The sequence below is a fragment of the Rhinoraja longicauda genome, chromosome 1 (genome assembly GCF_053455715.1).
Source record: "Rhinoraja longicauda isolate Sanriku21f chromosome 1, sRhiLon1.1, whole genome shotgun sequence".
In the NCBI taxonomy this organism is placed as follows: domain Eukaryota; kingdom Metazoa; phylum Chordata; class Chondrichthyes; order Rajiformes; family Arhynchobatidae; genus Rhinoraja; species Rhinoraja longicauda.
In genome coordinates, this window is record NC_135953.1 from 76,527,855 (window position 1) to 76,553,770 (window position 25,916).

Here is a 25,916-nt window from a genome sequence, read left to right on the forward strand (position 1 = left end):
GGGTGCTGTCTGTACGGAGTTTCTACGTTCTCCCTGTGACTGTGTGCGTTTTCAACGGGTGCTACAGTTTCCTCCCACCCTCCAAAGACATGGAGGTTTGTCGGTTAATTGGCATCAGTAAAATTGTAAATTGTCCCTAATGTATAGGATAGTGCTAGTGTACAGGGATTGCTGGTCGGTGCAGACTCAGTGGGCCAAAGGGCCTGCTTCTCTAAACGAAACTAATCTACACAAAATCTCTTTTATCACTAAAATAATTGGAGGGAAAACAACGCTTCTGTAAATGTTTACAGCTTCTAAAGTACGTGCGTTAAAGGATTCCACAATAATATATATATATTCCGTTTGGTGAGGGAAATCATAACTGGAATGTTGGTGTAATAAATTATAAGTGAAGGAATATGGTATTGTGCGCTTGATCACAGTGGTCTTCGAGCATTGTATTGAAAATGGAAACGGCTCTTATTCCTGTACAAATGCAAACTGGGACATTTAAAGACCAAAGAAATTGATGAGAGATTTGCAGAGAAGAGTCATGTAACATTCTCGATATCAGCAGTCTGGGACTTGTAGCGAAGCAGAAAAATACATTATCTATTCAGGCCCCTCTCTATCCCCCCTCTCTATCCCCCCCCTCTCTATCCCCCCCTCTCTATCCCCCCCCTCTCTATCCCCCCCCTCTCTATCCCCCCCCTCTCTATCCCCCCCCCTCTCTATCCCCCCCCTCTCTATCCCCCCCCTCTCTATCCCCCCCTCTCTATCCCCCCCTCTCTATCCCCCCCTCTCTATCCCCCCTCTCTATCCCCCCCTCTATCCCCCCCTCTCTATCCCCCCCTCTCTATCCCCCCCTCTCTATCCCCCCTCTCTATCCCCCCTCTCTATCCCCCCCTCTCTATCCCCCCCTCTCTATCCCCCCCCTCTCTACCCCCCCTCTCTATCCCCCCTCTCTATCCCCCCCTCTCTATCCCCCCCTCTCTATCCCCCCCTCTCTATCCCCCCTCCTATCCCCCCTCTCTATCCCCCCCTCTCTATCCCCCCTCTCTATCCCCCCCTCTCTATCCCCCCCTCTCTATCCCCCCTCTATATCCCCCTCTCTACCCCCCCCCTCTACCCCCCCTCTCTACCCCCCTTCTCTACCCCCCTCCTCTCTACCCCCCCTCCTCTCTACCCCCCCTCCTCTACCCCCCCTCCTCTCTACCCCCCCTCCTCTCTACCCCCCCTCCTCTCTACCCCCCCTCCTCTCTAACCCCCCTCCTCTCTACCCCCCTCCCCTCTACCCCCCCTCCCCTCTACCCCCTCCCCTCTACCCCCCTCCCTCTACCCCCCTCCCCTCTACCCCCCTCCCTCTACCCCCCTCCCTCTACCCCCCTCCCCTCTACCCCCCTCCCCTCTTCCCCTCTACCCCCCCTCCCCTCTACCCCCCTCCCCTCTACCCCCCCTCCCCTCTACCCCCCCTCCCTCTACCCCCCCTCCCCTCTACCCCCCCTCCCCTCTACCCCCCTCCCCTCTACCCCCCCTCCCCTCTACCCCCCTCCCTCTACCCCCCTCCCCTCTACCCCCCTCCCCTCTACCCCCCTCCTCTCTACCCCCCTCCTCTCTACCCCCTACTCTCTACCCCCTACTCTCTACCCCCTCCTCTCTACCCCCTCCTTTCTACCCCCTCCTTTCTACCCCCTCCTTTCTACCCCCCTCCTCTCTACCCCCCCTCTCTCTACCCCCCCTCTCTCTACCCCCCTCTCTCTACCCCCCCTCTCTCTACCCCCCCTCTCTCTACCCCCCCCTCTCTCTACCCCCCCTCTCTCTACCCCCCCCTCTCTCTACCCCCCCCTTCTCTACCCCCCCTCTCTACCCCCCCCCCCGTCTCTCTTAGGAATAATACAACTAAATAATACAATCAACATAAAAACAGATTCTCAATCTCATCGCTTTCCCTGATATTCCCACTTCCTAAAACCCTTTCTGAATCCATGAGCTTTGTCCATCCCTCAATTGAATGTTGGCCTCGGGTGTTAATTAACGACAATGGGTTGGTTACTTTGCCATGACGAATAAAATGGCTTAATATGAGAGAAAAATATCCCATGGGTTTGGTTCTCCATTTGTAACATGGGATTCAATGGGAAAAGCGAGATCACAATGTAGAAAATCACAAAACAGATGTTCTAGGAACAAAACCGCTCTGTAACACGGAGGTTGTATGTAAAAGATTCTGATCCTGTACCTGATCCACTGGTTGTGATTTGCTGCAGAAAGACATTCTCGAGCAACCCAGCTCTTGAAACATCTGGCTCTTCAACCTGTCAAGGACATTGAGTACTTCTAAAATCCTTGATATTAAGAAACATTCAAAAGCTCTTAAAATTAATCAATTAAATTAATTTTATTGAAAAATACAAGCAATTAATATTAAACTCGGTGAATTAATTCATTACATGAAGATTAGCTAATAGCTACTTTTCATCCTTGATTGAAATGAATGAGTTTGTTCCAGCACTAAATCTAATCCAGCAAGGATTCAAAAGCAAATCCTCAGGTGTTTGTGCTGGTGTGTTGCTGTAAATCCGTGCTCTAGTTCAAGCACAGTCTACGGGATCCCAGTGTAGTCTGCAAATTCATTCAGAAGTTTCTAAGTACTGAAACCTGTGTGGAGAAATGCTGGCGGTTTGGCATGGAATTGATAGCATTTTCCAGAATATTCTGCTAAACTGAGTTCCAACAGCATGGTCCAAAAAATCCAATCATCAACTCCGTGGGTGTAGTGGAGGTGTTGTTAGCTAATTGAAAATTGATGTAACCTGGAGCGGGCTACTTTTGCACAAATTTCTGAGCATCATAGCAACAGCTGGCATTTTGTTTTGGAATGGTTTGGGCTTTCTCTTGCATTCTTCATTTCTAGCATAAGATTCATTCAAGTGACAAGACAATAGTGCAAGACATTTTTTACCTCAGTGGTCATAATGGGTGGAGAGGTTGATTGTTTGCTGTAAATTGCCCGTGGTGTGTAGGTGAGGGATAGAATCTGTGGAAATTGAGAATGTGCCAGTGGTGTAATTGGGTGGTTGGTGATCAGTGTGGACTCGTGTCGGGCAAAGGGCCTGTATCTGTGCTATCTCTTCCCAACTCCTAGAAAAATGTTTTTATTTATACATTGAACAACCGGGCTTTATTAACCCTATCTCCTGGAATTCATGCCAATTAAAGAGTCAACAGTTCAACTGTGATCTTTGTTCTCCTTGAGACTTGTGACCACAAATGTGAAAATTCTGTACCTTTGTTAATCCAAATTGTTTACCTTCAGTCTGGATCAATAATGATTGAATCAATTACGCTGGCTGAGTACAACAGATTTTATTCCACCGTGGGGTTTTTTCCTCTAAAATCCTTCCAGACACAAACGAGTGTCTGAAGAGCTCTCGGCAGAGAAAAATCAGCTTTTCCCAAGATTGATTGCTCTTTATACAGAAAGGAAAGGGGTGGTACAATAATCACTCAACAGCCAATTACAATCTTAATACAAGTCGCAAGGTTACAGAGAAATGAATCACCGAAATACTGAAATGGAACTGGACACTTAACTTCCGATACAGGTCCATATAAGGGGTTGTTTGCTTCAATAAGGAGCCATCCTTATCTCTACAGTTTCACGGGCTTTTCACTTCTTCCTCAGGCTTTTTACTTCTGAGCTTATAAACAACATTCCATTCCTCTGAGCAAACACTATAGCAGGCGTCTATCTTTTACTTGCTAAAACAACAACAGGGTGTCCATTTTGTAACTCTGTCATGGGCCTCCTCCAGTGTCATAGTGAGGCCCACCGCAAATTGGAGGAACAGCACCTCATATTTCCCTTGGGCAGCTTACAGCCCAATGGTATGAACATTGACTTCTCAAAACTTTAGATAGTGCTTCTGTCCCTCTCTTCCACTCTCCCTTCCCAGTTGTCCCACTGTCTTCCTGTCTCCACCTATATCCTTTCTTAGTTCCCCCCCTTCCCCGACATCAGTCTGAAGAAGGGTCTCGACCCGAAACGTCACCCATTCCTTCTCTCCAGAGATGCTGCCTGACCCGCTGAGTTACTCCAGCATTTTGTGATACCTTCGATTTGTACCAGCATCTGCAGTTACTTTCCTACACAAGTCATGGTCCGGATCACTCTTGGCTTCATTCCAGGCATCTGCTGCCTAGCTTGCTGCTCATTGCAGCTGTGTGGAGATTACACGGGCTACATTTGCAAGGCAAGGATACTTCTTTCAGCTGCAAGAGCAGACAGAGTGAGCACAAATATTTTGCGGCATTGCATCCTTTCAAAAATGTAGACCATGTGTGGTTATAAAGACCTCCCTGACAACTTTCTGTCATGTGTCTACTGACGATCTATGAAGGTTTCCATGACTATTTTTGCACAAAGGTTATGCCTGCTTTGGGCACTGATCTGCAGGAACCTGTCTGGATCTCACTGACCCACCGAGAGCACTCTTGTGCCTTTCCAATCAGCAATGCAGCATCCATTCATTCAGTAACAGCATTTTCAAGAACACATGAAAACAGGACCAGGTGTAGGCCACTCAGCCCTCCAGGCTGCCACACCATTTGACACAATCAGTTCCTTCCTACACAATGTGCTGTCGACACTCAGTGGGTTGGGCAGCTGGGGGTGAAAAGGAATAGTTGATGTTAAACCCTGCATGAACTCCCCATGGTCATGGCTGATCTCCACCTTAGTGTCAGTTCTCCACAGTACATAATTCCCTGATCTCTCAAAGGTTTCTCTGCCTCCTCTTTAAATAACCCCACTGATCTAATCTCCACAACCCTCCTGGGTGAAGATTCCAGGGACTCTGCGAGAAGTGCAGAGATTCCTGTAATCTTCAGTTTCAAATACCTCTTCATTTGTGACTCGTTTGAGGGAAGCATCACATCATTAACCGTGTCATGTCCCTTTCGGGTCTCGTAGAAGGTCCTCGATAAGATCGCTTTCATTCTTTACTCCAAAGAAGTCAAATCCAACTTCTTCAGTCATCCATGATACGTCAGGTTTAGTCTGAGGATTATTATTGTCATGTTTTCTGAGGTACAGTGAAAAGCTTTGTTACGCATGTTATCCAATCAAATCAGATAATACTGCACATAAATACAATCAAGCCAAACTCAAGTACAGAAGATAGAACAAAGGGGAAGATACAGATTGCCCTCTCATTCTCGGAATCAGCCTACCGATTCACTTTTGGATTGCGGATACTTGGCAGGTCAGGTACAATTTGTGGAGAGAGAGAGACTGGGTTTGTGTACGAACCAGTGAGCTTGATAAGAACTGGTCTGATTGAGTGCGACTGACTGGAAATGTTAGCTATGTTTCTCGCCACAGACGCTGCCTGACCTGCTGTGTATTACTTAATTTTCTGTTTTTACTTCAGACTTCCAGCATCTGTATTTTTATATCTATCTTAATTTCTTGTTCCTTGTTATTGGATTTATTCAAAAATGATAGATCAGATATTCCACTGGAGATAATAAAATGTTAATGTTTGTCGAGGGGCCGAGTTCAAACCTAACTCTGGCTATTGGAATGTGAAATTCCCCTTTGTGCTGGCCAAAGTAACCAGATATGAAATGAAATGAATCTGGGAATTCCATGTCTATTTCCTAATGTATATAGAAGAGCTCTACAACACTCAAACTGACCCAGATTTGGTTGTTTAAAGGGTAGAGTGTGTGGCAAATGAAAAATTGCTGCATCTGAAGGAGATATTGCAGCATAAGTGGAACAGCACTGGGGAGTGTACATTAATCTCTGCCAAGACCATACCTAGGAGCTTTTAATTTTGGCACTGGCTTCCTGAAATTGAAAGTGTTTCATTGTCTGTTCCCCCATCGTTCATTTTAATGAAATCTGCATTGCACCAATTCTACATTTTATAAAATTCATCTTTAAAATAATTAATTATTTGGTTATATCCCGTTTTATTTCCATTCTCATCACGTGATATTAATTATTTCTTTAATTGATGCTCCCCCACAACTATCCCTTCTCACCTTTTCCATTGATTAAACCGGGTGATAAAGGTTACTGAACACTATTTGTAGGAACTAAATTAATATTGGATACAGTCACTGCTCTAAGTTGAATAACCTCAGACATTTGGGTTCAGTACACCCCTCCTGGCCATTCGCCTTGAGGCTGTAATTTTGTCGTTTGAGATTTTAAAATATTCTATAAAAATAAAAATGCTTTAAAATACCAAAGAGTTATTTAAATGAATATATAACAGGAGGGACACAATAAGCTGGAGTAATTCAGTGGGACAGGCAACCTCTCTGGAGAGAAGGAATGGGTGACTGAAGTTTGAAGAAGGATCTTGACCTGAAACGTCACCCATTCCTTCTCTCTAGAGATGCTGCTTGTCCCGCTGAGTTACTCCAGCTTTTCAGTTTGAACCAGCATCTGCAGTTCCTATCTACATATAACAGGAGGGTTCAGATTCCAATCGGATACATTTAAATGTTACATTTGAATATTGTTTCCTTTCAGCCTTAACTTTGGTTTCTCCTTTAATTAGGCAGCCCGTGTTGGCCGAATAGATGCCTTTGTGCAAAGCTTAGACAAGAACTTCATGATTCCTGTGGGTGGCGCCATAGTTGCTGGTTTTGATGATGTCTTCATACAAGAAATCAGCAAAATGTACCCAGGTAATTCATTATACATAAGTTAGAAAAGTATATTATAGTTATAATAATGAGAATTACTGCAAGGCCAGCTTTTATTTATTTTCAAATTGGTTGAGGAAATCCACTTTTGTAAATTCTTGTTAAGGCTCCTTGATCTCAATTTGATTTAGGGCTCTGAACATGCATTAAGTATATAATATATATTCAGAACTCATCAGATTGAGTTCAGAGTTCCTTGAGGAAATACTTGTTTGACTTTTGTCTATACTGATGAAATGAGCAACAACCTTAAGAATACTTAAATACTTTAAAAATGTAATCACATTACCAAATCGTAAATAGAAATGAAAAGGGTTTACGTTATTTTCATGTTGCCATTTAAAATAAAACTTTTTAGCTCAGAATAAGTTTACTTTCTTTCGTTTTCCAAAGTACCCTTTGGAAGGCATCTTGGAAATTGTGTGATGGAATGGCGTATAAAACAAAATTGATAGACATCTTATCAAATGTCTGTTCTGTTCTCCTGCTTTTTTTTTCTGTAACATCAGTAAGTAGTCCAAAGCAAACAGTGGAAAATTAACAATTCATTCTATAATCATTATGGAGAGTGATTGGTAGAGCCCCACCCTGCTCTAAATTGTATCTTTGTTATGTCTTGAATGTTGTACGATTCCAATTATTCTCAAGCTATCCTACCTGGTATTAATCCCACAACCATGCCTTTTGACAACCATGATCCTGATCTCTCAGTGATGTTGCTGCCATGGCGAGATGAGACCGCTTTATACATTTCATATACTTTTGATTATTTTTAAAAACTTCTTTAAAATACATCTAATTAATGCAATTAATTTAAAATATTAATATTAATGGTTAAAAAATCCACTTGCCTCCAACTGCAGTAACTTTGTAGTTTGGTATCTGTGGAGAACTTGGATGGGCAACGTTCTGGGTTGGGGACATCTTGAGCATGATGATGGGTCCTGACCCAAAATGTCACCTATCCATGTTCTACCGAGATGCTGTTTGGCCCACTGTGTTACTCCAGCACTGTGTGGTTCCAGCATCTGCAGTTCCTTGCGTCTGCTCACCTCCACCTACCTTTGCCATCTGCCTTGGTGACCCATTCAAAGGAATGGTATAAAGCTGAGGGGCCAGATGTGAAGTATATCCAACCCCTCAATTCAAGGCGATGAGGAACTGCTTCCAGATATGGTGCGTAGTCCTGGATACAGTGCGATTTTAGATCCGCCTACATCCAACACCCATCCATTCAGTACTTCCACACTGCAGAATACAGATGAGCAGTCTGGATGAAGATAACATCTGGGTCTCTTGCCATTTAGATCAGCTGATACTTAGAAGTTGAATTTGAATTTTTATTGGTCTGGTCTGTGAAGCTTGTTGTCTACTGACGTTTTGGGGATGAATACTTTCTGCATGTTGTGTAGAAGTGGTTAAATTAAGCACAAAGAATATTTCCAATTAATATTCCTAGGCCGAGCTTCAGCTTCACCCTCAGTGGATGTTCTCATAACCTTGCTGACCCTTGGTGTGAATGGATACAAGCGCCTCTTGAAAGAGAGAAAGGTGAGTTTATGGTGTCCCAGGACAAATGCCTACGTTGTGATTCCACTCTCTTTAATAACCAATTTGTTATTTGAGTGCTGTATATGAATGATCAACCTGTTGCAAATTATTGCTTTTATTTTATTTTTTTTGATCTGTTAAGGCATGGTTTCAACATTTGTGCTAATTTTGTGTGATATATTTTGCAAGGATCAACAAGTTACTATTTCATTTTGAGGTTGGTGGTTTACAATATTTGAGGCTTGTTCTTCTCCAATGTTGCCCACTAACTGGTTAGTTCAACATCCCTAAGGATCGCTCGGTCTGCCAAAGGAGACTCCTGAATCCTATTGGGTGGCATTGTGACCCGAGGAGATCAATGTGCAATGAGGCTTGGGCTTCATCTTCCCGAGGGTTCAAAGGCAGCACCTCTCCATTGTTTTTTATCTTTACTGGGTGAGGGGATCAAATACCACATTTCTGAGTTTGCTGGTGACATAGTCCATAGAGCTCAGAGGACTATTGGAACACAGCTACCAGCCTTGGAGGGCATTTACAACACACGATGCCTCAGAAAAGCCACCAGCATCCACAAAGACTCTTCACACCGCTACAACAGTCTGTTCGAACTTCTACCATCGGGCAGACGATACAAGGCCTTCTACGCCCGCACCTCCAGACTCAGGAACAGCTACATCCCCAGGGCCATAGCTGCTATGAACCGGTCCTGCTGAGCCGGATGGTCACATTGCACAGTGAACCGGCACAGATCTACTTGCACTTTATTCTGTTTTAAAACTGTTCTAATTTGTTTCATTGGGTTGTTTAAATTAATACTGACTAGCCAATTAATTTATTGCATCATATGGGAGGAGCATTCCCAATCTCGTTGTACCCCTGTACAATGACAATAAAAGATGTATTGTATTGTAAAATTAGGTGAGATTGAGTAGGGAGGAGGATGCAAAGAAGCCCAGAGGAAATAGACAAGCTAACTCCGTTTGTGAGAATGTAACAGAAGGGAAGCTCCCGATGAGTGTCACGGAGCCATGCAATAGGGGACCCGGCAGCCGGCTGAGAACAAGGACGGACCCAGCGGCCACCAAGAACAAAGAGCCAGCGGCCGGCCGCCTGTGACCACGTGCAGTAACAAGGCTGGTTCGCTGCTGCTGCATTCATTCCTAATGTATGGGAATGTGCTTGTTGTGGAAAACCAAAGCATGATCTTGGCATTCTCACCATTGGCTGTCAAACCTTGTTGCTCTTCAATAACGATTGCTGGTATTTATGGGGCGTAGGGTGAGGCTGGTGTGACTGCCACATTTGTCACGGTGTTGAATTATCTTGCCAACAACCCCTGTACTAACTACTTGGATGCATTTAGTTTTTAGTTTAGTTTATAGATACAGTGCGGAACCGATACGATACGATAGAACTTTATTTATCCCAGTGGGGAAATTGATCTGCCAACAGTCATAAAAATACAAAATACGTGAAACAGGAAATTAAAATGACAAGTGGAAAGGATTGGGGATGTGCAAAGATTGAGGGGGGGAGAGGGGAAATCAGTCTCAGTCTATCCCACAGCAGAAGGGGAGGAGTTATACAGTTTGATAGCCACAGGAAAGAAGGATCTCCTGTGGCGTTCTGTCCTACATCTTGATGGAACCAGTCTGTTGCTGAAGGTACTTCTCAGATTGACCAGTGTGTCATGGAGAGGGTGAGCTGTATTGTTCATGATGCTCCGCAGTATGAGGAGCAGCCTTCGCCATGCTGTCCCAGCACATGGCAGCGAAGAAGATGGCTACCACCAATTGGTAGTACATCTGTAGCATCTTACTGCAGACGTTGAAGGAGCGGAGCCTTCTCAAAAAGTACAGCTGGCTCTGTCCCTTCTTGTACAGGGCCTCGGCGTTCCTGGACCAGTTTATTGTCCAGGTACACTCCAAGGTATTTGTACTCCCTAGTAAACTGCACATCCACACCATTGTTGGAAACAGGGAATAAGGGTGTTCCTCTCCTCCTAAAGCCCACCACTAACTCCTTAGTCTTGTTGGTGTTGAGCTGCAGGTGATTCAGCCCACACCACTCAAAGTCGTTGACTACACCTCTGTATTCAGCTTCCCTTCCCTCACTGATGCAGCCCACAATTGCAGAAACAGGGCGTACCGACCAGCGATCCCCACACATTAACATTAACACCACCCTACAAACATTACGGCCAATTTTTTTTAACATTTTACATTTATACCATGCCAATTAACCTACAAACTTGCACGTCTTTGGAGTGTGGGCGGAAACTGAAGATCTCGGAGAAAACTCACACAGGTCTTGGGGAGAACGTACAAACTCTGTACAGACAGCATCTGTAGTCAGGATCAAACCCAGGCCTCTGGCGCTGTACGGCAGCAACTAAACCACTGCGCCACCGTGCCATCCACAGAGCTGCATTACCGAGACTTGCTGAACCAAGATGGATATAAAGATGGTGCCTTCATGAGATGAGCACAGAGAACGGAAGAAAATTAGCAAAAGAATGAGGGAGACATTGAACAATTGTTGTAATTTGAGTAAAATAGCAAATTCGTTGATGATTCCCGGCCAGTTTTAATATTGAAGTGCTGACGTCACAAATTCAGTGCTGATTCCACTACTTAAATGGGTGATTTGCATTTAATCTATCTACAGTAATTTTATCCCAATTTCCCCTGGCAGTACTAATCTAACCTTGTTAATAACCAATTGATTCTTAATTTCTGTCTTATAAAAGTGCATGTCAAAAGCTACCAGAGACCTTGAAATCACTAGCCAATGTTTAAGCTTTAATTTAATTTATGGTTACGTGTACCGATGTACAGTGAAAAGCTGTATAGAGAGTGATGTTTTATCAGCATTCCCTGTTCTGTGGTCACTATCTGTAGGAAAAGATAAGACCAAAAATCCAAAGGAAAATGAGGAGAAAAAATAATAAATTGGTTAATGTTTCATGAGAAGGACCGACAATTGTAGTTTAAAGAGATTCTCATAGACTTTTATTGCTGGTGAATTGTCTTATGTTCTTTAAAATGAATCAACTGCATAATGGTTTGTATGATGCAGATAATCTTTTATTCAACAAGATAAAGAAATGACAGTTACAACAAAAATGATTAATGCAGTGGAAAGTTTGTTGATTAATGGCAGCTGTCACAGCACTCTGCTGCATTCATACAGTATCCCTAACTGAGCTGTGATGGTTGGCCGGTGGAAAACCTGGATGCTAAAGCTGCACAATAAATTCCTGCATATGTACAAGCTGGGCCACTGTGGTCTGCCAAAGATACAGAAAAGCTTGGAATAAAGTCCAAGTACCTTGTGACTGCGCAAATGAGAAGCCAACTAATTACTCCACACAGCGGGGTAATCCGTATTCTTTCATGATATATCCTGAACTCATTTAAACAATAAATCTGCATTGATGATAAATGAGCAGAGTTCATTTTCACATTATTTTCATTTCTAGATTCTAATTGAATAACTGATTTATATATATATATATATATATATATATATATATATATATATATATATATATATTGAGATTAGGTTGTTGATGAGTTTTGGAGGTTGTTGTTTCATCTTTTAAAAAGTTTAACAAAGTCAGATGAACAAAAACACGCAATCTAGTCGTTGGATAGTGAGGGAAAAATGCCTTTGCCGTTCATGACCATGGTGAAGGAGCAACTGTACTGCAGCAGAAGCCATTCATCCAGTGCAATTATATAACCGAATTACAGATGGTGATGAGTCGGAGTTTAGAAGTGAGATTGATCGATTGACCAAATGGTGCCAGCACAACAACCTGGCTCTAAATATCAGACAGACCAATGAACGGATTGTTGACTTTGGAAGGGAAAGGATGAGGACCCACAATTCTGTTTATATCAATGGGACGATGTTGGAGAGAGTCAAAAACTTAAAATTCCTAGGTGTGCATATTTCTGAAGATATTTCCTGGACACAACACACTATGCAATTGTAAAGAAAGCACATCGATGCCTCAACTTCCTGAGAAGATTACGGAGATTTGCTATGTCAGAGAGTATTCTCTTGAACTTCCACAGGTGTACAGTAGAGAGCATATTGACTGGTTGCATCATGGCCTGGTTCGGCAACTTGAATGCTCAGGAGCGAGGAAGACTGCAAAAGGTTGTGAACACTGCCCAGTCCTTCACCGGCTCTGACCTCCCCACCGTCGAAGGGATTTACCGGAATCACTGCCTCAAAAAGGCGGCTAGCATCACAGAGACCCACACCACCCTGGCCATACACTCATTTCACCCCTGCCATTGGGAAGATGGTACAGGAGCCTGAAAACTGTAACGTCCATGTTCAGGAACAGCTTCTTCCCTGCAGCCATTCAGCTATTAAACATTACAACCTCAAATAGGCTCTGAACTACATAGGTTATTATTGTTATTATTGCACTATTATTGGGTTTTTTGTGTGCACGTATATGTGTGTATGTATGTATGTATATATATATATATATATTTTTTTTTTTTAACCTTAATTAAATGAGATGTAGAAAGGGACGTAGTATCTATTCCGTGCACAGGTCCTGCTAATGAAAAAGGAAATATTTTACTTCATTTTAATAATAATAATATAATATAATAATAATAATATGCCTTTATTGTACGAAATTAGAAATGCTACAACTGATGACAGTGCGACAGTACAGAGACAATTGCACAGACATACGCACCAACACAACAAATGCCAGTATCATATAAAAAACGATTTAAAATCCTAATAAATAATGAGTGGGTTAAACACTTAAAAATTCTTAAAAGAAAGTTTATTTTTTGAAAATGATAGTAGCCGAATCATGTGCTTCCGTTCACTGTTCTTATTGCCCAGGGAAAGAAACTGTTCTTGAGTCGATTTGTCCTGGCCCTTAGGCTCCTATAGCGCCTCCCAGAGGGCAGGAGAACAAACAATTCGTGTCCCGGGTGAGTGCTGTCCTTGATTATGACTCTGGCCCTGTTCAGACAGCGCGAGCTGGTGATGTTCTTCAGAGAGGGTAGTGGACAGCCAATGATTTTCTCTGCTGTCCTGATGACCTTATGGAGGGCCTTCTGGTCTGCAGCCGAGCAGCCAGCATACCACACAATGGTGCAGTATGCCAGTACGCTCTCGATGGTGGAGCGGTAGAAGGTCACCAGCAGATTCTCCTTCAGTCTGTTTTTCCGAAGTAATCTTCAGAAATGCAGTCTCTGCTGTGACTTTTTCACTACCGCCTTGGTATTTGCAGTCCAGGTGAGGTCCTGGGAGATGGTGGTCCCTAGGAACTTGAAGGTGGAGACCCTCTCCACTTCCTCCCCATTTATATGAAGTGGGGTGGAAGCCGCTCTTTGTTTCCTGAAGCCCAGCACTATTTCTTTTGTCTTGCTAGTGTTTAGTGCTAGATTATTTGCCTCACACCATCCGGACAGAGCACGGACCTCGTCTCTGTACGCAGACTCATCCCCTCCAGTGATCAGACCGACCACAGTTGTGTCGTCTGCAAATTTGATGATAGAATTGGAGGGGTGGATAGGAGTGCAGTCGTGTGTGTACAGAGCATAGAGGAGGGGGCTCAGCACACAGCCCTGCGGGGAGCCAATGCTAAGCGTAATGGTGGAGGAGCTGTGGGGGCCGATCTTAACAGATTGTGGGCGGTTTGTGAGGAAGTCTCTTATCCAGGCGCAGATGGATGGGGAGAAACCCAGGTTATTGTACAGCTTGTCCACTAGTATGCCTGGGATGATCGTATTGAATGCCGAGCTGTAGTCTATGAAAAGCATTCTTACATAGGTCCCCGGGTGCTCCAGGTGGCTCAGTGCAGTGTAGAGGGCAGTATTGATGGCGTCTTCTGTAGATCTGTTTGCTCGATAGGCAAACTGATGAGGGTCAAAGCTGGGAGGAAGGATGGCGTTGATGTGTTGTGCCACAAGCTTTTCAAAACATTTCATCACAACAGATGTGAGGGCTATTGGTCTGTAGTCATTTAGACTACTGACAGCAGGTTTTTTGGGGACAGGGATAATAGTAGCCGATTTTAAGCAGGATGGGACGGTGGCTTGTGTCAGGGAAATGTTAAAGATCTTTGTGAGGACCCCTGAAAGCTGGTCAGCACAAGCTTTCAGCACTTTGCCAAGTACTCCATCAGGTCCTGCTGCTTTATTTGGATCCACCATCTTTAGTACACGTCTCACTTGGTGTTCCTGTAAGGTGAGTGTGTTAGGTGTGATAGATGGTGGGGGCATCATTTCCACCATTTACTAATGATTAACCCCGCTCACTTTGGTTTGGAAACCTGGCTAAAGAAAACTGGGTCATGTTTAAGTCAACTGGCCATACTTAAGAACCTAGAGTTCTTGCTATCCTGAAAATATCCAAAGTAATAAATATCTTTTCAGCATTAGAAGGGCTAGAAATTACATTTAAGTTCCTTATAAGTTCAGTCAGCTAAAGACATTATTTGATTTTCATCACATGACCTTTTTGCATTACTTGCCGGCAGGAAAGATTTCAACCGGTTCCTGTTTATATCGACATTTTTTAATCTGTTCTTTTAAATGCTCATTTGCAATTTCTGTATAATTAAACAACTGTGCACATCTTTCAGCTTCTCAATTGAAAAATTAACTCTGGAAACCTTTTATTTTGCACAAGATACTGTATTTGGCAATCTTGAATGGTGATTAAACTATCACGGAGCATATGTCCTAACATGCAGCTGACAGTGGATAATAGAAGATATATTTCTGTAAACTAAATCCAAAGATATTTGCCTGTCTGCGTATTTCCTTTTGCAGCTTTGCTAGCTTGTTTCTTTTTATTGAACAGAGAGTTTTCTTTTGTTTGTCTTGCATTTTTAGTGTAATTAGTATTCAGTAAAGTCTTTGTCCTTAATAAACAATCTTCGTTGTCCTATTTAAAGGAGATCAATTCAGTTTGACTTGAGGACGGATCCTATTAAGATAAAATGGCACAATTAGATTAATTTTCTAAGACTCATTAAATGTTCATTAACAACGTCATTTACACAGATGTCCTGTAGTCAGACAGTCACCATTCTTTATTTAGAATTCATGGCGATTTAATAGTGTGGAAACGATAAACTGTTGCAATGAAGTGCATATTTATTTAAAAAATAATTACCGGTTACAGAATTACAGTGTAGAACATGCACTGTCGGAAGTGCACTGCAAAGAATGAACCAAAACATGATTGATTAAGTTATTTTAATTTTATAGGCGTCTAATCTATTTACAGAAATAATTACTGCTAGTCAGAACCAAAATTCAGTGAACAACTGTTACCAAAGTTTTGGTTTTTAATATTCTTGGAACGTGACAGGGGGATAGTTTAGCGACCAGTTTATATTGCTGGTTATGTAAGTTGCTAGGCCGATGTAAATTGGAAGACAGTAGAAGGTTGATGTAAGATACAAAGTTGAGTATGTGTTCAAAGGGTATGTTATTGTCATGTGTACCAATTAAGTTACAGTGATATTCGATTTACCATACAGCCATACTAAAAAAAAGCAACAAGACACACAACTACATAAAAGTTAACATAAACATCCACCACAGCAGATTCCCCACATCCCTCACTGTGATGGAAGGCAATAAAGTCTAATCTTCTTTTCACCATATTCTCCCGCGGACGGGGCAGTCGAACCACCCACAGTCGGGGCGATCGAAGCTCCTGTGTCGGGGCGATCGAAGCTCCCACGATCGGGGCGGTCGAAGCTCCTGAGGCCTGGAGCTCCCGAAGTCGGTCCCTAACCAGGGACCGTCAGCTTCACGATGTTAAGTCCTGCAGGATCCTGCGGTTGGAGCTCCGAGGTCGATCCCCGATAGGGACCAACAGCACCACAATGTTAAGTTCTGCAGAATCCCGCGGTTGGAGTGCCTGAAGTCGGTCCCCAGCAGAGGCCGCCACCTCCACGATGTTAGGCCGCAGTGCAGACGGAGATACGGTACGGAAAAAATCGCTTCTCCGTCGAGGTAAGAGATTTAAAAAAGTTTCCCCACCTACCACATAAAACAAAGCATCCATTTAACACATACTAAAAAACAACAAAGAAGAAAAGGACAAGACAGACTGTTGGCGAGGCAGCCACTGCGGCGCTGCCCGGTGGTATAGAATCTTAAACAAAGAAAAGTAATATGCTCTTTCTGAGTAAACTATGGAAGCTTTATTTTTCATACACGACCTTTGGAACAAACTGCACTTAGCCTTGAAATTTGTTCACAAGAACAAGAGGTTGTGTCCCCTTACACAGGCTTTTGCATGGCGGAGGAGCTTATGAACGCATACTCTCCTAATAATCATAATAGTACTCCAAGTTTTACCAGGAGATGATGACAGATGAATGGATAAAGTATTTGTTCTCCATGATCAGCGCATTTGAATTACTTTTTGTGAAATCTCATATTCTGAGTATAATCAGTTTTCCACTGTTAGAAATTATCTTTGTTTTAGTATTTAAGTACAATAAGCACTGTCCTCTTTGAATGTACTGGAAAGGAACTATATTATGTATTTGAAGATTTATAAAAATAAATAAGTAATATGATTTGGGAAGTGAGGAGGCTTATCAGGTGATAAACGTATCTGAATGAAGTAATGATGTTCAAATGGTCTCATAAAATGAAACACAGGAACAGGACAGTTGCCTCATCCAAGTGTGATGGAAGAATAAAAGAAAATGAGATGAAAATGTATCAAAATGGATTGAACATGAATAAGACTGTGCATGTTGTCTTGTTCCATGAATAAGGAGAAAGCTGCACTTTGCAGGAAGGTACTAAATTGGAGTCGGGCAAATTAAACTAATGTTAGGCAGGAGCTCTGGAGTGTGGACTGGGAGCAGTTTTTAATGCATAAGTCCACATCTGACAGGTGGGAGTCATTTAAAGGACTGTTGATGAAAATTCAGGGCCGGCATGTTCTTATTCAGAAGATTAAGATACATGAGATAAACTGTGACTTGATTGCATGGATTCAGAACTGGCTTATTGATGGGTTGTGTTGGAAGGGCAATATTCCGGAGGAAGGTCTGTGAGCAGTGGAATTCCGCAGGGACCTATGCTGGGACTCCTGCTATTTGTGATATATATACAGTGACTTGGACATAAACGTGGATGGGTTGGTTAGTAAGTTTGCAGGTGACACTAAGATGGCTAGGGTCACAGATTGTGAGGAGGACTGTTAAAGTATATAGCGGGATATAAATCAGCTACAGAAATTGGCGGAGAAATGGCAGATTGAAGTTAATCCGAGCAATGTGAGGTATTGCAGAAACAAGGAACTGCAGATGCTGGTTTACAAAAAAAACCAAAGTGCTAGAGTAGCTCAGTGGGTCAGACAGCATCCATGGTGAGCACGGATAGGTGCCTTATTGGGTCAGGAACCCTTCTTCAGAAGAGAGGTGTTGCACTTTGAGTAGTCGAATACAATTAATTGCATGAGCCTTAACAGCATTGATATACAAAAGGATTTTGGGATTCAAGTCAATAAGTCCCTGAATGTTTCAACACGGGTAGATGGTGGTAAAGAAGGCATATGGTATGCTTGCCTTCCATGGTCGGGGCATTGACTATAAAAGTCAGGAGGTCATGGTACAGCTTTATAGGACTTTGGTTAGGCTGCATTTTGAATATAGTGTGCAGTTCTCGTCACCCCAATGCAGGAAGGATATGGAGGCTTTGGAAAGATTGCAGAGGAAGTTTACCAGAATGCTGCCTGGATTAGAGGGTATTAGCTCGAGGGAGAGGTCGGACAGACTTGGATTGTCTTCTCTGCAACACCGAAGGTTTGAGGTAGACAGTCATGACCATCCCCAGGATGGAAATATCAATGGAAATAGCTTTAAGGTGAGGGGGGAAAGTCTAAAGGAGGTTTGTGGGGCACAGAGGGCAGTGATTGCCTGGAATGTGCTGCCAGGAGTGGTAGGGGAGGCAGTTACGACAATGACTTTTAAGGGATTGGCACATGGATATGCAGGGAGTTGGAGAATATGGATTAAGTGCAGGTAGATAAGGGTTGGTCTTGGCATCATGTTCGGCACAGACCCGGCCTGTTTCCTGGACAGTACTGTTCAATGTTCAATAATTTGTATAATGTCACAAATTAAGCGTTATAAATGGGAAGTGCACCTTAGCAAGAATTCAAAAGATTCGGCAAAGCAAAAAATGTACAGAGCATCTGAGGACTGGTTTCAATCCTTTTTATTTGAGTATTTTGATGTGTATGTTGATACTTTGGGTTATAGGTGTAATCCAATGTGACTTTCATTCCATTGCAATAAATATCAGTGTGCATGTTGGAAGAATCAATAAGTATATGTATTACAATTCAATTTTGTTAATTTATGATGCACAGGGAGCTTACTAATATTGTTTCTACATACTCGCACATCAGTTTGAAAACAGTTGTCAAAATAGTTAACTGTTTTTCTGCTTTATCATGGGGAAAAATGGAGCTTTGAATATTTTGTGTTCATAATTCTAGACTTTCTACTATTTGGGCAATGATTTTCTGTTTGTGAACAATTACTTAATCTTCAGAAAGAATTTTTGTTAAAGGTGATTGAAGGGTGACAATATACTAGATCTATTAGTAGAAATCCAGTTGCTCTGCAGACATGAGGCTGCAGATGCTGGAATCTGGAGCAAAGTGCAAACTGCTGAAGGAACTCGGTGGGTCAGGCAACATCTGTGGGAGTAAAGGATGGTCAACTTTCAGGAGCAGTAGAGTGAATACTAAATGAAAAAAGATGGCAGATAACATAACCTAATTGAATTTTACAGTTATGAGTTATTACTGTTAATCATTTTGTAGGCTAACGAGGCGTTCTTTTCGGAAGGAGATGAGGAGAAATGTTTTAGTCAGAGGGTGGTGAATCTGGAATTCATTACCTCAGAAGGCTGTGGAGGTCAAGTCAGTGGATATTTTTAATGCAGTGATAGATAGATTCTTGATTAGTACAGGTGTCAGAGGTTATGGGGAGAAGGTAGGAGAATAGGGTTAGGAGGAAGAGATAGACCAGCCATGATTGAATGGCGGAGTAAACTTGATAGGCCGAATGGCCTAATTCAACTCCTATCACTTATGACCTTAATGAGTGAAATTTGTGTTTTTTGCAGGAAATGTTCAGTTATCTTTCCAGTGAAATCAAGAAGTTGTCTGAAGCTCATGGTGAAAGACTTCTGGAGACCCCAAATAACCCTGTATCTTTGGGTAAAATTTTTTTTTTCATATATATATTTTAAATTATGTAGGAAGCAATTAAAGATGCTGGTTTACACCGGAGATAGACATAAAATGCTGGAGTAACTTAGTGGGTCAGACAGCATGCTATTAGTGTGTCTGCATGCCTTGAAATCTATACTATAGTCTATGCATATTCCCTTGCAATAAAAACCCAATTTATTCACTAATTCAGATTAAGCAACTGCAGGATATCAGCTCATCATTATTCCAATTTGAATTAACATAGATTGCGCATCTTTGATCTAAGGAATGGACTCTGTCCGGAAATACAAAATAGTCACCCTGGATTACACAGATTACATAGAAGTAGTGAGATGTTCCAATTTTCAAATTATTATTTTGCATTATTCAAGTCTGGATCTTTTTCCATCTGCATTTATCCATAGTAAACAAGGTTATTTAAGAAGACATAGCAGCATGGCAAGTAAAGCTGTAAATACTAGGAGGAAAAATAAAGTACCTCAGATGTTTGAAATCTGAAATAAAAACAAGATATGCTGGAAAATGTTCGTCAGGTTTGACAGCTTTTGTACAGAGTTACCATTTTTCCTAACAGTAACGTTTTGTCAGAATCATTCTATCATTTTTTTTCGTTTTTGACACTAGAGGTCACTGCTAAACAACAATGTGTGTTTTTCTCACTGTTTACTTGCACAGTAAATCCTTGCTATAACGGACCGGGGAGATTTGGGGGGGAGGGTGGAAGAAATGTCCGTTATTGCAGATTGTCTGCTATAACCGAGTGAGGGGGTAACTATTAACTAACTGAGTGAGGGGGTAACTATTAACTAACCGAATGAGGGGGTAACTATTAACTAACCGAGTGAGGGGGTAACTATTAAGTAGTTTAACCCAAGGCCCGGTGAGAAGAAATGTGGCGTCCATGGGACGGGGGGGTGTTAAACCAGGAAGAATTCACGTCAAGGAGCCACAGAACCCCCGGCCCCACACATGGTGCATCGCTACTCCCACCCCCTTCATGCTGCGCGCTCTCTCCACTCCCACAAACCAGAAGCACGCCACATGGTGCCAATTCATTGGGTAACCTGACGGAAGTGGGGGGCAGTGCAACAGGAGCCTTGCGCTGTTACCAGGCAACGGAAGCTCATGTTAGAAACATAGAAACAAAATAGGTGCAGGAGTAGGCCATTCGGCCCTTCGAGCCAGCACCACCATTCAGTATAATCATGGCTGATCATCCAAAATCAGTACCCCGTTCATACTTTCTCCCCATGCCCCTTGATTCCATTAGCCCTAAGAGCTAAATCTAACTCTCTCTTGAATACATCGAATTAACACTGTCAGCGCGATGCAGGTGTATTGGCTGCATCTGCATCCAGCACCCCGGGACCTCGCTTTGTAGCAGCCGCTGCACACCCATGCCCAATGCAACGCTCTTCAAGAGTGTTTTACTCCTTTCTGCTGATTTGTGCGACACCCACCAACCGCCTCCACAGACGGACGTCTTGGTCCACTATAACCAAAATCCATTATATAGATGTTCATAATTGTGAATATAGACACAAAATGTTTGGGGAGGGGGAGATTCAGAGATAAGGAACTGTATGTCCCGCTGAGTTACTCCAGAATTTTGTATCTATCTTCGGTTTAAACCAGCATCTGCAGTTCCTTCCTACACATTTAGTCTGCTGCATTGCAAAATCTCATTTCACGCCTTACACTCTGTATCTCCCCCTGCCCTGATTCTCAGTCTGAAGAAGGGTCTCGACCCAAAACGTCACCCATTCCTTTTCTCTAGAGATGCTGCCTGTCCTGCTGAATTTCTCCAGCATTTTGTGTCTATCTTCGGTTTAAACCAGCACCCATAATTGTGAAGCTTTACTGTAGTTTGATATGTGGCTACAGTGTATGAATATTTTCAAACAGGCTAGCGTTTCCCAGGAGTCCTGTACCATCCTGTTTTCCTGCATTATTTTGTAAGTCACAGCCGTTGTTTGTCCCAGTTTCTGACATAACATGCAAAAATATTGCTGTACAAGTGACGGATTGATTTACAATTCCACCCAGGAATATGACGCACTGTTTATGTATGATATGCATAATGCATATAACTAAGGTAAGGCCTGGTTCAGTGTGTGCTTTACTGCTGACCTTCATTCACATATTCATTAGGATTCTTGCAAGAGAGTTGCAAGCTCACAATCCAGCTGGGGAATTTAGGTAATAGTTCTGTATGCTGCCTGAACTCATAATAGGCATTATTGGTGATAAATATGGATGTTAGTGAATGTATTTGGAACCTGACTCTATTATTGTTGTGACATGAATATTTAATCAAAATGAAGACATAAGACCTTGCTTTGAAGGTTCAGGTTATAGGTAAATAATTTCTAAAGATACACTGTCCTGGCGATACAACCTGGAGGCCGTTGGCATTAAGTTACAGGACAATTAGTTTCTGGAACGCATTTCCTGTGGTCATTTTCATATGAAAGTAAAAGCAAGACCCAGGAGTTCCTTTCTACAGCTCCAATAAACAATGTGCTATTGAAAATTAGTTACATCTGGAGTAATGTTGTACAGATTTCTGAATACCTTAGTGTCCATTGGGAAATGTGACTCTTTGGCCCCTGTCTTGACCCCTCTTAAACCTCATCTCCACACCCCAAAGAACCACAATTGATTTGGTAGCAACACTCCTCAAGATGGAGGAGTGTTGTTTTATTTTACTCCAGAGCTCCGGCCACAAGACCTTGCAGCATGTCTTTGGGAAATGCTGTGCTGGAACCGGCATTGTCTGATTCAGCACAGTGTTACACAGAGAAGCATACCAGCACTCTTCTGTGAATTTTCCTGTTGCAGGTCTCAATCCTTTATGACTTTTACAAAAGGACTAATGGATCCTGCAGAACCATTTTTCAACTACTGCAAAGTAGCAAAGCTATTTCTAGCCCCATGTTTTGAATTTTGATCCGTACTGAAAAGCAATTTGAGCTGCAGTTTTTTTGGGTGTTCAAAACACTGCCTCAAGATTGATGGCATTGTTTTCAATAAAACACAACTTCTATTTGACAAATAGGCTTGGCCCAAACTTGCTGGGAAATGCTGGCAGTTCTGTGCTGAACCGCTTGCACATAGGTCCATAAATGTGAGGAAGTTGCAACTCCCACGCAAATATAAAATCCTGAACTAGTTGGCTGCTCTGTGTTGGGATTTTCCTGACTGCCCTCTGAAGTTGGGTTCTTGATGAAGTCCAAGCAAGCAAGTACTTCTGCAATTTTCCAGCATATCGGCAGCAGGCTCGATCTGGATAGAACACCGAGCCTAATCATCTGAGTGGAGACAAACAACTGCAGGAGAGAAAAATAAGAATTGGTTCATTTGCATTTTCATAAATATATTGACTTTAGTTTAATATTATCCTTATTTTACATTTATAATATATTTTTAAAACTTAATTAGATTTCTTTTCATGTCTATTATTGCTGAATGTCGAACACATTCCGAATCCTTAGCAGGTTTGATCTGGTTTGTGACTTATCTCACTGTCAGAGTTTAATGGGCAGAGCTTGTTCTGGCCAGTCTATTTGATGGCATTACATTATGCAAGACAAACCTACCATGCTGGGTCTCAGTATTTTGGAATGGGATAACTTTAGGTAGCAAGTTGACAACGCAAAAAGCAAGTTTGGCCCAATTGTTTCTCGCGTATCACCCAAATTCAGTGAAATCAGAAGTAGCACAAGGAGTTGTGGTTGTGATCTGTGTCACCATTGTAATGTTCTAATGGCTTCTTCAGTTTTTTGGTATAGAATCGCATCCCACAGCTCCTTGCAAACATCCTTGTATCTCAATCTCCTGACAGGAGTGTTGCCAGTGAAGTAAATGATGCTGCTGTTCCTCTTTATAATGGCACTTAAGATGCTTTGCAGCTGTTCACTGTTAATTGATTTTTATCAATTCAAGTACTGGCATCTGAAAAGTGGTTTAATTTAATTTTTCTCCAAACACAGCAGTTATAAAATAAAAGCTTCATCTCTGATGATTTTGCTTTAGATTGTGTAAATGATACCAGAAAGTAATTATAATTTTATGACATTAAGATACCAGTTTAATTGCCATATAAACATTCATTGTAGCATAGTATTATAGTACATAGCTTTCATATTTATAATTTTAAAATGATTCGTTTTCTCAGTTTAATTTAATGCTAATTTGATTAAGCCAGTTGAATACCGAGTGGCATTTGTTTTTCTTAACTGGTGCACTTGGAGTTTGGCTAGATTATGAGAAGTAGAAACTGGCAACAGCAAATTACATGGTTATCAATAAGGCACACCCAGCTATCGTCATATTTAATGTTAGTGAAGAGTTGGCTGCAATGCCATTTGCCTTCAACAGCAATCATGCTACCTTGCTAAATGAAACATTAAATAACGGGCTTTAAATGTAATAAACTACCAGATGAATGCAAATTCAACTACGAAGGGCTTTAAAATGGTTTTTACAAGGAAGACTTCTCCGTGCTTGTGGTTGAGCACAGCTGGTGTGAGACCACCCCCTTAAAGTTGTGTCACACCCGACAAATCTCAAACAGATTCCAGGAGAGCTGCAGCTGTACTGCAAACCTCATCTTAGTGCAGTGTCAAAACTACTGTGAAGCACTTCCAAATGTGCAGTGTATGATATAAAAATATCCGTTGCAGATGCTTTTTGTTGTTGAGAAGTTAATGATGCATTTTTTTAGTTTCATATTGACTGAAGTAAATTATAAATCAAAATTTAGAAACTTAGAAATTTATTTTAAATCTCCATCTTCTAAATAATACAAGGATAAATTCTCCAAGGAGGATGGTGAAGGGAGTCATTAATAGTACTTAGGATGTCCAGGAATCTAATCCATACCCTGCAGATTTCTCCATAAATATGACGTGGTTTGTTGGAAAGGTCCTACGTAATCAAGGTCTAATGCCCTTTCTACAACTTCTGTCAGTTTTAAAATAGACAATAGGTGCAGGAGTAGGCCATTCGACCCTTCGAGCCAGCACCACCATTCAGTGTGATCATGGCTGATCATTCTCAATCAGTACCCCGTTCCTGCCTTCTCCCCATATCCCCTGACTCCGCTATCCTTAAGAGCACCATCTAGCTCTCTCTTGAATGCATTCAGAGAATTGGCCTCCACTGCCTTCTGAGGCAGAGAATTCCACAGATTTACAACTCTCTGACTGAAAAAGTTTTTCCTCATGTCCGTTCTAAATGGCCTACCCCTTATTCTTAAACTGTGACCCCTGGTTCTGGACTCCCCCAACATTGGGAACATGTTTCCTGCCTCTAACGTGTCACCCCCTTAATAATCTTATATGTTTCAATAAAATCCCCTCTCATCCTTCTAAATTCCAATGTATACAAGCCTAGTTGCTCCAGTCTTTCAACATACGACAGTCCCGCCATTCTAGGAATTAACCTAGTGAACCTACGCTGCACGCCCTCAATAGCAAGAATATCCTTCCTCAAATTTGGAGACCAAAACCAAAAATGTTAATTCATCTACAGCATTTTTTGAATATTCAATTTATCAAAGTTTAATCTATTTAATATCAGAATCCCTTTTTAAAATGTTAACATTTTGATAAATTGAATATTCAAAAAATGCTGTAGATGAATTTCAGCATCCACCTGGAGTGGAGATAAAAAAATTCCACCATGTGACCTTTTTCTAGCCTGTAGTAGGGTCTTTTTGACCATGGATGAAAGGGTATTTGCTGCCGGGAGAAATTGGACAGACTTGGTTTGTCTTCTCTATAATGTCAGAGGTTGTGGGGAGATGTGATAGAAGTGTATAAAAGTATGAGAGGCATCGACAGGGGAGACGGTCAGAACCTTTTCCCAGGATGGAAGGTTCTGTACCTTCTATTTTAGTATGATACTGGAGGCAAGAGGGGAAATGTTTAAAGGAGATGTGCGGGACAAGTTCTTTTACACAGAAGCTGGTGAGTGCCTGGAATGCATTGCCCGGGGTGGTGGTAGAGGCAGATACATTTAAGAGTCTTTTGGATAGGCATATGGAGTTGCAAGGAATGAAGGGATATGAATTAGGTGCAGGCTGATAAGAGTTAGTCTTGGCATCATGTTATAGCACAGAGATTGTGGGCCGAATGACCTGTTCATGGTCTTTGTTCTATGATGGCAAATTGCTGGAGGCAATTGCATGCATTGACTGTGGAGGTGGGGGATTAGTCAGCAGTGATCGTGTTTGGCAGGTCACTTGATGGATTTTTGTTTAGGCAGCTTTCAAGGGGGATACTAAGGAGAGACATCTGTTCTGCCTATTGTCAACCAAAATTTGTAATGCGGTATTAAAGTTGGGATAAGATTTTTAATAGATGTTCAGCAAACCATTTCCAGTC

General features: G+C 42.1%; 1 protein-coding gene across 1 annotated transcript in view; it reads left to right on the top strand.

Moving 5' to 3' along the window:
• sepsecs (Sep (O-phosphoserine) tRNA:Sec (selenocysteine) tRNA synthase) overlaps positions 1-25,916 on the top strand; it is a 65,686-nt gene that overhangs the window by 30,969 nt on the left and 8,801 nt on the right. Inside the window, exons 8-13 of the mRNA XM_078400523.1 lie at positions 3,034-3,042; positions 4,470-4,516; positions 5,017-5,034; positions 6,558-6,687; positions 8,165-8,256; positions 19,419-19,512. Of these exons, the coding sequence (XP_078256649.1) occupies positions 3,034-3,042; positions 4,470-4,516; positions 5,017-5,034; positions 6,558-6,687; positions 8,165-8,256; positions 19,419-19,512 (390 nt within the window). The remainder of the gene's footprint in view (positions 1-3,033; positions 3,043-4,469; positions 4,517-5,016; positions 5,035-6,557; positions 6,688-8,164; positions 8,257-19,418; positions 19,513-25,916) is intronic.